Below are 13,522 nucleotides of genomic sequence, written 5' to 3'. Positions count from 1 at the left end.
ATCATGACTTGAGGGAACCCGGGAGTCCCGTTTTAAAGTCTCACTTTCACTCTTTCTGGAGCAAATCTTTTTTTTTTTTTTTTTTTTTTTTTTAAATATGGGGTCTGGATTAAGAAAATTCACCATAACATGAATGTAAGCAATGGCGCTCGCAAGTGGGCCTTCCGTGAGAAGGGGTAGCCATGCTCCATCTCCAGGAAAACTTAAACTACTAAAGAACCCTTTATAGGGAAATGAGTGTGGCACCAACGGTCCCTGGGTTGACTAGAACGTCACTGGATCTGTAATGATGTCCCCAACTGACCAATACAATCACGGCGATGGGGACACCACGTCCCCACTGCCCAGGGTTGCAAACTGCACATGGAATGTTGGGGTGACAGAGACATCTGGTGCTGCTCGGGGCCTGGGGCCAAGGGCAGCAAGTGGGTGTCCTCGGAAAGTCCCGCTAGGCAGCAAGTGGCCTCATGCTGCGGTTAACAGCTCCAGACTCGGAAACGAAGTGACCGTTGTGTTCTGTATGAGGACCCACCTGGCACCCGCTTGGTGCTCCGTGGTGTCGGTGGCCCACCTCCCTCTGTGGCCTCCTCCCCACAGAATCCTCCTGCCACAGGCCCCGAGGACAACTGGATTCATCCTGCGTTTGGGAGGGACACAGACCCTTCCCTGAATGTGACTGAGCCAAGAATTCCTAGGAGTAAACCCTACGAGGCTGACGGACACCACCACGTCTCAGAGCAGTTTTGTAGATTTACATCACGGCAAAAGGCCCATGCTCAGAGAATTGTGTTTTCTTTTCAATCATGTTAACATTTTGAAATAATTATTTGAAAAATCATTGCCACTGAGAAGTGTCAAATGTTGTATTGAACTGGCCCGGCTACGGATTCTGAGACGAAAAAATCGGGATGGGGGAACCCCACTTTGCTCTTTAGTAGCAGCGTCAGCTACTGATCAACAACATGTTTCATGGCCGCGTGGCCTCAGCACAATTGCTTCTAACAGCCACGTGGCATCTGTCAGACTGCACACCAAGCTCACTCTGGGTAATTGGCCACAGGTCTTGTTTGCGCCCCAGGCCTCTTCTTCTTTTTTGGAACCAGGGATTGAACCTAGGGGAGCTTTACCACTGAGCCCTGTCCCCAGCCCTTTGTATTTTTTTATTTAGAGACAGGGTCTCGCTGAGTTGTTAGGCCCTCACTAAGTTGCTGAGGCTGTCTTTGAACTCGCAATCCTCCTGCCTCGGCCTCCCGAGCTGCCGGGATAACAGGTGTGTGCACAGCGCCTGCCTGGCCCCTTCTTTGAATGCACAGAATTTGAAACTCTAGTGTTGATGAACCGACAGGGGACTGCGTACTTTGCATTCATGGGGGAACAGAAACCGATTTCAAGAAGTTTTACTGAAAAATCTTCCTTAAACACAATCGAGAAGGAAACACAGTGAGCCACAAGGACGTGAAGGGACACATGTACCCGTGAATGTGGTAAGTTAAGAATAAACTTGGAATAGCAAAAGTTTCTAATTTATTCTGTACGTGTTACATAGCAGCTCAAAGCAACCTGTTATTTTTAGGCTTTGCTACTGATTCTTTTTTGAAATATGAAATCGAGGCTTATTATAGCATAATTTTATAAAAATAATAGCAACCTCGATTGTTTTCCTTGACAATGTTCAAAACGTTGAAACTATAGATATCTAAATTTCTAAAGTAATGAGAAAACCTGGGCTGACTTTTGTCCTAGTGTGGGAAGGACCAAATATCTAGGAATTCATCTACATTCACAAAACTTCCAAGACAGCAGGTCCTGGGGCAGGCCCTGGGGTGCCTGATCTGGGGAGAGCAGCACCCTCAGGAGGAGTGCTCCAGGACCCTGCGCCACTGGCTCACAGCGGCTGGAGCTGCTCGCTCAGGACTGGGACCCCTGGGTGCATGTCCTGTGTCCACACAAACCCGCATGGAGCCGGGAGGGTGAGGGTGTGCTGGGGCAGGAAGGGCTCTGGGGTACTTTCCAGAGCACATTTCTTTTCTGAAAGGCAAAGACCCAGAGCAAAACCATGTTTTTGAAAGAGGTGCAGACTGGCAGGTCTCACAGAAAGCAGGGGATGCCACACCATCGTCCTGAACCATGTGGCGTGGATGCCACCCAGTGTGACGTGTACAAGATGAATCCAGCCCTGAGAGTGGCAGGGCGCCCCCTCCTGAGGTGCCCCGTTAGTCTGGAGGAGGTGCTGGGCCGGGGAGCTCTGCATCCAGGCCAGCTGCAGCACACAGGGCTGGGAGGACGCCTCCTCCTCAGGACGACAGCTGAGCCCCCGTTTTGGCAGTGTGGAATGTGCGTGTTTTAAACAGAATCCGGGGCTCTTCTACCCTCTCAAGGAGGGCGGTGGGGTGTGTGGCGCCCTCCTCCGCCCTGCCAGCAGCAGAGAGCCACCTGAAACCCCCGCCCGGAGCCCAGATGGATAAAAACCCCAAACTGCTGGCCCAGGTCCCCCAGGCGCAGAGCAGACCTTCCAGAAGTGATCTACTCAGCTCCCCAAATGACCTCGTGGTAGGAAGCCCTGACCTTCCCAGGGCCTGTGGCACAGAAAGGTAAAAACAAAGGTTTGGAACCACTAAAAATATCAAGGACAGGATACAAGTGGTCAGGACGACAAGTTATTTATATTGTTAGTAATTAAGTTAAGACATACAGTGAAACTACACCAGGAACTGATGAATGTGTAGACTTTGGAAAGGACTTTGTAGCCTGATGGCCTGGGGGACTTTGCTGGTTCTGTCACCAGCATTTATTGGGGGCGTCAACAGGCATGGAGGGGTGGGGATGAAACACTGGGGAGGAGGCTGCTGGGTCCTTGCTGCTGGACGGTGGGCCCCAACCCAGAGAGGCCAGTGCAGAGGGACCCACCACCATGGGACAAGAAAGTCCCGAAACAGCCACCTCCCATGCTTGTTCCTCAGCATTTTTTCAAATAAAAATCATCTCAAATTACGCTCAAGGTGAAGCAGCGGGATTCCCTTCCTCCTCTTACACATCACGGCTGACCACTTCTCAGGGTCAGGCAGAAGGTTCCAGAACCACGGTGTCCTACAGGGGCTCAGGGTGGACTCCAAGCCAGCTGTAGCCAGGGTGCTTGTGACCTGGGCACCCAGAGGTGTCCCACTGCTGCCCTGGTCCCCAGTCTGTCACCTCACTACTCTCCCTGGGAACACCAGGGACCCTCGGGGGGGCTGGCAAGTGAACCCCATTTGCCACCCCCACCTGCCCGCGGCCCCTGGAGCAGGAGCGTCTGGGGCCGGTTCTCCAGTGCACAGGGACGCGCTCCGCAGCCCCCTACCCCGGCCCTGGGACATTGGAGCCAGCATCTCCGACAGCAGAGCCCGGCCACCGCAGGGCACCCAGCCCCCAGGACTGCGGACCTCCAGGGCCCCCGGGGAAGTCTGAGATGTCTGACATCAGACTGAAAAATAAGTGCCGAGTAGGGATGTTTCAGTTCCAGCTTGGAGGTACCAAAATAAGTTGTCTAGCAAAGAAAAGGAGCTTGTGTCTCAGTAGTCTCCAGTGCGGGCCAGCACCACTTGGTGGCGCAGGGTCGGCCGCGCTTGGAGAGGTCCAACTCCCTTTGGGGGCATCTGGCGCCCTCCCGGGGCCTCCTGGTGGCGGATGAAAGGTCCCAGCGCCCGACACCTCCGCCACAGCCTGGCACATCTGCACTGACCCCAGGCTCCGCCCCACGTGGAGAGCCGGTGTGGCCTCCGGGAGGCCCTTGTCTCTCCCGCTCTCGCGCTACAGGCCATTGCTGCTTCTGTGGCACAGCGGGGGCTTGGAGAGCTCCACCAGGCTGGCCCGAGGCCTGTTGAGGAACTTGGGTGCGCGGCGCAGCAGCCGCTGGGCCTCGGTGAAGGTCTCGGTCAGTTCCTTCTTCCACTGTGCGAACTCGGGGTCGCTCTGCAGGGAGACAGGAAGACGGGCTGGGACAGGTCCACCCACCCTGCCCACAGCCTCTGGAGGTGACCTAGAGCCTGCCGGGGCGTGCCCCTCAGTGCCTACCCTGCAGCCACCTCTCCAGACACTGGGCCTACGACCCTCATCCAGAGCCTCTAGCAGCGAGAGGGGAGGCCAGCTTCCTGGAGCAGCCTCAGCAAAGCGAAGGGCTTCAGTTCAACAACCGTGGTGGGCAGCAGATGGGGAGGAGCCCCGCAGGCCAACGCACCTTCACGGGCGAAAATTAGCAATGAGGTTATTAAGGTGCGCCTTGGGGTCTACTCCTTGTTTATCTCCTGGAACACGATCTGGGGCCCCCCAACCCCCAACACACACCGTGCACCAGAGCAAACTGTTCAGGAATGAAACCTGGGCCCTACAACTGGAGGGCAAAGAGCATCGCCCCTTAGAGAAGTCTGAGCCTTTTCTGAAAGGCAAAGACCCAGAGCAAAACCATGTTTTTGAAAGAGGTGCAGACTAGCAGGTCTCACAACAGGCAGGGGAAGCCAAACCATCATCACATAAACACGTGAACTTCAACCTCAAACATGCTGGCAGGTCAGACCTAGAACCTCAGGTCCCGTAAAACTCCACCCCCCATGGAGTGCTGGGGGGTTTCCACATAAGGTCACCAAATTCAGGTATTTCCTCCTTCTGTTTTCAAATATTTTCTTTTTTGAACTATCTGTTGATTTGGTGGACACCTGGCTCAGTTTCTAAGTGCCGCAGGACCCTGAGGGGCACCCTGGTGCCCGGTGGCCAGCTGTGCTGGGTGCCAAGCAGTGGCTCAACCTTCACCCCAGAGATAAGGAGCCGCACTCACCTCACACTGCAGGACAAACTGTTTCCCTCCTTTTATTCTGAACAAAATGCACTTTTTGTCTTTAATCTGAGTTTCTTCCACAGAGAGGATTTGTTCCATGGTCAGTAGATTTTGCTAACCATAAAAACAAAATAAAGAAAGAAAAGTTATTCCCAGTATTGCATGATTTTTAAAATTTATTAAATGAATAAGTGATGATACCAAGAACCCAGAACAAGTCCAAAAAAAAAAAGAAAAAAGAGAAGCAGCGTTTTTCTTTCTTTGATGATGTTCTAGAACTGAAGGGGAAATGTCTACAAAGGACACGCAGGAAAATCCAAATGATAATGTCTCAAAGAAAACCGCAAAGAAAGCAATGCTTCTACGAGGCCAAGGGACGCGCTGCCCGCCACAGAACTGATCTGGGAGGAGGGCGGGTCAGGGGCCATCCTTCAAGCTGTGAGGGAAGTCCCCGAGCCTGGCCTAAGGCTTACAGCAACTCAGGAAAGGCCTGGTGATGTCAGATGCTATCAAAATGGCACTGCAGATACAGGTGACAGCCTTAAGAGATTGTCACACTGGGTGTACAGCATCGCTGCACACGGCAAAGGCTATGCGTGAGTTCCTTACCATTTTGTGTTTTTTGGGGTAAATACTCCAGGAATCCTAAATGAGAAACAACAGCATCATAAGCTCCCAAGTTCCCCTTCTCCTTGGTCCTCACCAACCCCGCCCTGTGCTCTGCAGCTGCTCAGGAGAGCATTGGGGGCGACCTTTCAACACCAAGGTCAGCTCCCGCATCTCAGGTTGAACACAGGAAGTTGAGTCTTTCGTTTTTTAAATATCCTGAAAAGCGGGGCAGCTTCCTTCCCAGGCGCACAACAGTGTCAGTGAGCAGAGGTCCAGTCCTCCCTTACCTGGGGACGGCCTGAGCTCTGGGGCCACCTCCACCAGCACTGCACCTGTGTCCTGTGTGACTCACAGCCACAAAGATCTTGTCAATGAGATCCTAGCTATGCTAGTTTTTTAAAAAATGGCTTTTTTGGTACAAAAATCTGTGAGAGCCTGTTTATTTTTTTAAAAACAATGTGTTATATGAAATCCCAGTCATTCATAGTTAAATGGCAACTTCCACCCAGGGATTCCAAAGCACCATCCCGAGTGGAAGGTGAGATCAGGGCCTACTGTGTTCCACACCGACTCCACGGGGAGTGGTGGCAGCCGTGTTCTGATCTCCTAATACATAACGACGTTTCTGACACCCAGGACCCTCTCCCGCTTACAGGGACAGCCGTGCCCTCCCCGGGAGCAGAGGGCAGGCCTTCACCCACTGCTGGCTCCTCTCCCGGCCATCAGCACACAGGAGGTGCTTAATAAATGCTGCCTGACCTGCCAACAGGTACAGGGTGGAGCAGAGACTTCTTTTCCTCTTACTCTCATTGTCCATTAGCTCCAGGAAGAACCCAAGAGCACAGCTCATCTTCCTGTCCCTAAATGAGGGCCACCTGCAGACTCCACGGGGGCAGACAAGAGGGAGTATGGTCTGGTGACCTCATCTCTGTGCCCAGTGTTGTGGGTGACATTTCATTTGATCTGATGTGGGGAGAGGCGGGAGGCCTGGGTGGACGTGGGTTTGAGCCCCCCACTGAGGCTGTCCAGCTGTGTCCCTGCCACACCCTGCCCGTCTGAGCCCTGTTTCCTGTCCACAGGGGGAGGGTCAGACCTTCAGAAGCTGCTAACAGACTGAGACGTCTTTGTTGCACAGCAGCGGGCCTCAGATGACCAGCAGGAATGACAGTAGGCGTGGTGACTGCCATTTCCCCCACTTCCCGGGTGAGGAGACAGCCCAGTCCCCACCTCTGCCTCTGGGTTTCCTCTGGACACCTTCCATGTTCAGGCACTGCAAGGCCCTTCCTTGACTTGGCTGGACTTGGGGGCTGGAGGAGAGAGTGTGGACGCCCCAGCCTCATGCACATGAGTTGGAGGACACCCCGGCGCGCGGAGGAAGTTAGGAGACCCACCGGGGACCTAAGCTCATCTGGCGCAGGGGCGCACAGCACAGGCGCCACCTGCCCCCGACTCACCCGGGACTCGCCTTCTCCCCTCCACTCGAGTCTGTTGGGAAAGAGGTAGAAGTAGCGGCGCTGCCACTGCGTGAGGAACGGGTTGCCCAGCTTCAGCATGTAGCCGTGCAGGAGGCAGTCCTTGCCCAGCGCGTAATCTGCAGGGAGACGAGCGAGTGTGGGGCGGCTGCGCAGCCGGGGGCGGCCATCCGCTCTGGGAGGGCAGAAGGCGTCGGTGGGAGATGGAGCTCTCCATCAACACACCTCTGCTGGGCTGGGCTGGCCTAAGGACGGGCGTCTCCTCGGCCATCCCTACCAACACACTAAATGACACTTCTCCACACTCTTCAGTCAGACCCGTGACGTGCATTGACTGCTCAGAGGTGACAAAGTGTGTTCCCAGACCATCTCTGTCCCTGCTGTGTGTGTGTGCAGGTGGTGAGAAGAGGAGCACATCCACACCCCTGTCCTCTGTGGGATGGGAAGGTCCCTCTCCTCTTCCTTTCATTCTACAGGTGACACTAGAGGGGGCCTTTGTCACCCAGGTCAGCAGTCAGTCATGGGCAGTCCCTTCGTGAGCCGGGGCTAAGCTTCTTCGTCAAGGTGTGGCTGTGCAGAGACCATCCGCCCGGCTGTGGACTCTTACAGGGGAATCTGGAGCCTTGGTCGGAGCCCTGGGGACCCTGACATGGCTCACAGGCTGAGGTCTCCTTCCTCAAGCAACGATCTGGCAAAGGCCCAGGGCTGGGCATGTCCAGGGAACAGGAAGCACTAAATCCTGCCCTGGTGAGCTTAGTCCAGTGAGAGATGTAGAAATAGACAAAGGAGCCACCCCCCTGCCGTGTTCCCACAGGAGGGGCAGGAGCAGGTGGGGAAGGACACAGAGGGCCAGGGCTGGCGTCTCTGCAGCCGCCACTCTGAGCAGAACAGCGCTTGGTTTTCAGAATGTGTCTAAATCCCAACATGGTATTTGTTCAGAGAGCTCAAGCTGGACTCTGCTTTCCTGTGAGGGTGACTTCTGAGGTGGCCAACCAAGGTCACAGATTACTAAGGACGTATGTATGAAGATGACCTCATCGATTTGTCAGATGATGATGGTTCTGATGCAAACAATTCGCTTCAACAAGGTCACCTGGGCAAGGGTGTTTTCCAGATCCTAGGACCATCAGGGCCCGCCATCCACCAAATGACCGTTGGTACGCTTTTTAGGGTACAACCTGCTCTGGTGAGGGTGTCCCAGTGTGATCCCCAGGGACCAGCTCTCTAAGGATTAGTGTATACAGCAGGCCATGGCCCTGTGGAGCTGAGGCGTAGAGGCAAAGCCCTGTGGATTCACGTAGGAAAGTCTCCAGGACACAAGGACGGAGCCGGCTGTCCTAAATAGGTGACAAATGCTCCAGGGAAGGAGTCCACTGAGACCACTGGATCCTCCAGCAGGGGGCCTCCAGCCAGCTGCCCTAACATAGAGGGGAAGCACCCTCAGTCCCTCCTAAATGCCTGCCTGCAAGGTCACCCTAGGGCTTCAGCGTCAATGTCAAACAAGATGTGTCTTACCTCAATCATCAACTACAGTACATGCAAACAACCCAACTAAATGAGATCTTGGAAAAATAAGAGTTACAACGTTCAGTGAATCAAGGATGATTGACAAGTTCATTTAGTGTTTGTTGTTACGTTTTCTATAGAAATCCTAATAGGGCACCTGATTTTTTAAATGAAAAGGCACACTTTGGCTGTTCTTTAATGCGGTTTGTACCACAGATGTATTTACACGCTTATCTCTCTTGACAGGTGGCATGCCAAGCCCAGTCCCCTGCCAGGACCAGTCACAAACTCTATGGGGCTGGTACCTGATGGGAACATGACCCTTCCTCAAGTGCCATCACAGACCCGGGGTCTCGAGGTGCTGACACAGGGCATGAAACCTTGTCCAGGCCTCTGTGACTGGGCAGGGCACACAGGTAGGCTGGCCCTGCCCACATGGGCGTGTCCCTCTTCCGGGAAGAGCCTGCCAGGCCAAGAGGCCCGTGGAGAGGTCCTGCTCACTGTGCCCGGGCTTCCCTGAGGACCGAGCCTGGGACGCTGTTTCTTTAGGGGCTCTGGAATACCACCCCGAACGCCTCCAACACACGTGAAGCTACCGTGACGCTGGCCACTGGTTTTTTTTCTTTGTTGTAAAACACACGTGACTCAACGCTTTCCCAGTAACCCGTGGAGACCCGCCCCGGGAGGGCTGGAGCTGCATGGCCTCTCACCTTCCTCGTGGCCCAGCTGCTTGTTCTTGGCCCTCTTCCTGGCCTCCGCCTTGTCCGTGTCTGCGTTGACGGCTTCGTAGACGGTTTCTGTGACTTCCTGCTGCCAGCGCTCGGAGATGACCAAGGGGAAGTTCCTGTAGAGCTCCTGGTCACAGTCGAGCAGCTTGCCAGGTTAAGAAACCAAGACATTTATGAGTTAGCGCACTTCCAAAGACTCACATAGACATCCGTGGTGGCCCCGGCACAACCGTATCAGGGAGGTGACAGGACGACCACTTCTGCTACAGACAACAGCTCTCCACTGCAGGAGGAAGGGGGTTGGGCCCCCTCTACACCAGCTACATGATGTCTGTGCAGCCGAAAACCAACCTTATGTACAGGTAGGTTCTGACACCAAGTGCCCCTGTGACTACAGTGAGGGTACCTTGTTTATAAAGTAGGAAAACAGTCCATGTAATTCTAGAGGTCATGATAAGGGCAAAGCCAAGAAGGTCCCAACCTACCATAGGTTCATCTGAAAAGTTAAACACAAGGTAACCTAGGCTGAATTCACCATTCTTTCCATGAACTTTCCAACTAATTAAACACTATGAACATACATAGAGACATTAAGCCCAAGATACGTGGAGAGTTTAGGCAACACAGCCTGTAAGAGTTGCTGTGATAAAAATTACACGTAACGATAGCATTTTTGCTTCCAGTTATTCAAAATTCTTCCTTCTGCCCTCTAAGAAAGGCTGCACTTTGAAAATAAGCCAAGGTCCTGGTGCAGAGGATGCCTGTAATCCCACCAACTCCAGAGGATGAGGCAAGAGGATCTAAGGTGCGAGGCCAGCCTCAGCAATTTAGTGAAGCCCTAAGCAACTCAGTAAGACCCTGCCTCAAAATAAAAAAAGGCTGGAGATGTGGCTCAGTACTCAAGTGCCCCTGTGCCCCCCGGCACCAAAAAAAAGGTTATCTTGTCCTTGAGCTATGGTGTAGGGGGTGGCAGAGTACAATTTGAGAGGAGCAGCCCGGGTCTGGTGAGAAGCACAGTTCTCTCTAGGGTCCGAGTTCCTTACTCCTTTGTCTGAGAAACAAGAAGGGACAAGCACTGCAGCAGGCAAGCTCTTTAGAAGGGAAAGAGAGACCTGGTGGGCCGAGTGCGCCCCACACCCCGGACTGGGGCACGGTCTGTCCGTGTGCCTGACTGTGCTGCGGGGAAGGCACCCCCACTCCCACACCCCTGGCTGGCAGGGCCCCTTCCTGCTGTCTTCACACCTCCAAACTAAGCGCAGTTGTTCTTAGCGTGAGGAGGGGCAAGTGGCACCTGGGGTGAGGGTGTGCCTCTGAGAGTGAGGGCAGGGGCGGCAGTGCCACCACGCCAGGCCCCACGCTCCCTCCAAGCGGCTGCCCTACAACAGCCAGCCCTGCTCTGTGGATGCACGGTGCGCCTCCTAGGCCTTCCCGAAGCCTCCATCCTGGGACCCAGCCCCACTGCTCAGCAGGACTTAGAGGAGAGCTGAGGGCGACCTGAGGTGAGGGGAGGAGCCTTCTGTGAAGAACAGAGCAGTGGGGGGAGGGGGCTGCTTCCCACAGGTGGAGAAGCCATGCTCCTGAAGACCAGGGGGTGCCATGGGACGCTCCATCCGGACTGCGCCCGAACTCCTCTGCCCAGCCTCATTCCCGCACAGGCTCCTCCCTCCCAGCCTCGTTCCCGCACAGGCTCCTCCCTCCCAGCCTCGTTCCCGCACAGGCTCCTCCCTCCCAGCCTCGTTCCCACACAGGCTCCTCCCTCCCAGCCTCATTCCCGCACAGGCTCCTCCCTCCCAGCCTAGTTCCCGCACAGGCTCCTCCCTCCCAGCCTGGTTCCCACACAGTTTCCACCTCCCCCTGCGCTCTCCCCTGAAGCCGCAGCGATAGCAGCCACTAGCTTGCCATAAAGGCTGACCGTGGGCCGGGGGCTTGGACGGGTCACCCCACCGTCCTGGAGAAAGCCAACAGTGAAGCCACGCGCTTTAGCTTTACTGGTGGGTAAGCCACGGCTCGGGGCTGGGACGGCCTGAGTCCATTCAGCTGAGAGTGGCAGCTTCACACCAAGTCTGCAGAGTCCATCAGAGGATCTTTCATGTGAAAAATTTGTCTGGGCTTCCACATAATAGCAGCTTTAATTTAATTTTGACGGACAGTGGCATATCTGATGACAGCATTCTATTGTGACAGCTGCTCCTTTTAAATAGTGGCACCCGGACGGGTTCGGATGGGTCACACTGTAGACGCAGCCCAGTGGGGGCAGGCCTGGGCATGCCGGCTGCTTCCCGGGGAGCCCAGGGTCGCAGACCTCAGAGGGGTGCCTCTAAGCTGCTGGATCACTTCACACCATCCACATGCTGTGGCCTTGGCCCCTGGTCCTCAGGCACCTCCTCCTCCTAGGGGCTGCTCCTGTGGACACCCCAGCTCCGCCCTCCTCTCCTGGAGCTGCCAGCTCTGACCACTTCTGTCCTCAGCTCGCCAGGCAGGTGGCCTTGGACTCTGCCCTCCTCCCCAGGGCCTCTGTACTTCTCTGGCCCTCTACCCACCACCTCTGTCCCTTCAGAGCTCCTGCCCAGCCATTGATTTCAGTCTTTGCTCTGCACCTGGCAGGTGTGTTTTGACAGTGTTGCTGCCTTCTGGAGGGGAAGGCACCTGGGGAACAAGGGGAGGTGCGTGGAGAAGAGCACATGGGAGGCAGCTAAGAGGAGGGGGCCTGGGGTGGTGGGAAGAGCCTGGGATGAGCTATGGAGGCTCATAGGGGGCAGATGACAGTTTGATGCTAGTGACACGCTGCGACTTAGCATCTTAAAGATGATGGTTTTCCTTGGTGTTCACATCTGTAATTATGACTTGTCTCTAGTTAGAAAAATGATGATGTGAACAGAAGCTTCAAAAATGCCAAGGATGATACAAAAGGCAGGGACTATGTCCTCTTTGAGTGACACAAGCAAATGCCCCGTGCTGTTGGCGCTCTCATCCCAGCCTGGGGACCCACCTGCACAGGAGAATTATGACGACTGAGCTCTGGCGCCAGGTGAGCTGTGCTGGATGTCAAGTTGTTTCTCTGGCTCAGGTTAATTGAAGTTTTATTTCAAACACAAATATTCCATATCAATCAACCATTTTGAGTTTGTCAAAATCAAAATTAGCAAGGCTTGGCATGGTGGCACATGCCTGTCATCCCGGCAGCTCGAGAGGCTGAGGCGGGAGGATGGTGAGTTCAAAGCCAGCCTCAGCAACAATGAGGCGCTAAGCAACTCAGTGAGACCCTGTCTCTAAATGAAATACAGAATAGGGCTGGGATGGGGCTCAGTGGTGAATGCCCCTGAGTTCAAGCCCCAGGACCTAATAAAAAACAAATAAAATTAGCAGTACAAAGAAAGCTTTTATGGTGTCTGTCTAAGGTAGGTCTTTGACTTGTACATATGTCAACTACGTAGAGATTCACTTGTAGGTGACATTCTACAACCGTGCTAGAGCAATCGCTAAGTTTGATGGACACTCAACAGAAATTCTCTCCACCCCAAACCGGAAGGCAGCCAGCACCCGCATACCTTAATACCTTTGGTGTCCTCTTCATCAAAAGAGCCAATGTCGAAGGCATCCGCAGCATTGACCTCTCCCCGGGGAGGGATGAGGGGTGGTGGGTACTGAAAGAGGCAAGGAGGCAGGTTCCCTTATCAGCTGCCCTTGGCGGCCCCCTCCCCTCCCAGCAGTCTGTGTCAGGAGCTGAGTGAAGTCACCCTGCTGCATTCTGAGCAGCACTAAAGCCATGTGCATTCACACAAGGAACTGCACTGAGCAGCCCAAGGGGACAGCCGAGTCTCAGGGGCAAAAAAAAAAAAAAAAAAAAAAAAGACCTTCAAGTCTTAAAACATTTTTAAATATAACGAAGTCTCTAGACTGCACACCCCCACCCCCCACTCAGCCTCTAGAAAGCAGGTTCCCTTAGAGGATGCAGTGTACCTCTTGGTCACCGGAGCCACAACCCACCACCCCGGCGCTTGCAGAAGCGCCAAGCTCTAACACCTGTAGGTGTCACCCAGGTGAGTGGCCATGCCCAGATTCTGTCTTCAGGACCAACCAGTCAGGGTGTCCTTCCTACAGAAGGGACACCCCTCTGCAGCTCGAATTCATGCAGAAACTGCCAATCACATAAGAATAAAATATATTCTTAAAAATATACTTTATTTGGGGTTTTCCTATATCAATGAGATATAATGAAGCTTAAAATAAGGAAACGGGGCTGGGCCATGGCTCAGGGGTGCAGCCGTGCCTAGCATGGGGGAGGCCCTGGGTTCCATCCCCAGCATCACAAGAAATGTTTTTAAAAGAATAAAAAAATAAGGGAATTGTGCTGATATACAATCATGCTAATTCTTAAACTAAGTGGTTCTGGGCCAGAA

At 54.0% G+C, this 13,522-nt stretch overlaps 1 protein-coding gene across 6 annotated transcripts in view; it reads right to left on the bottom strand.

Moving 5' to 3' along the window:
* Positions 1–2,652: 2,652 nt before the first annotated feature.
* GRK3 (G protein-coupled receptor kinase 3) overlaps positions 2,653–13,522 on the bottom strand; it is a 116,220-nt gene continuing 105,350 nt past the window's right edge. For all 6 annotated transcript variants that reach the window (XM_081288477.1, XM_081288482.1, XM_081288479.1 and 3 more), the window contains 5 exons: positions 12,671–12,766; positions 9,105–9,267; positions 6,871–7,007; positions 4,808–4,921; positions 2,653–3,948 (listed from right to left, as the gene is read on the bottom strand). In XM_081288477.1, coding sequence (XP_081144603.1) covers positions 3,787–3,948; positions 4,808–4,921; positions 6,871–7,007; positions 9,105–9,267; positions 12,671–12,766 — 672 coding nt within the window. In that variant the 3' untranslated portion in view covers positions 2,653–3,786. The remainder of the gene's footprint in view (positions 3,949–4,807; positions 4,922–6,870; positions 7,008–9,104; positions 9,268–12,670; positions 12,767–13,522) is intronic.

The sequence above is a fragment of the Spermophilus citellus genome (genome assembly GCF_964194105.1).
Source record: "Spermophilus citellus genome assembly, chromosome: 3".
Lineage (NCBI taxonomy): Eukaryota > Metazoa > Chordata > Mammalia > Rodentia > Sciuridae > Spermophilus > Spermophilus citellus.
Note: the sequence above shows the minus strand (reverse complement) of the source record. Positions and strands in the feature narration are given on the sequence as shown.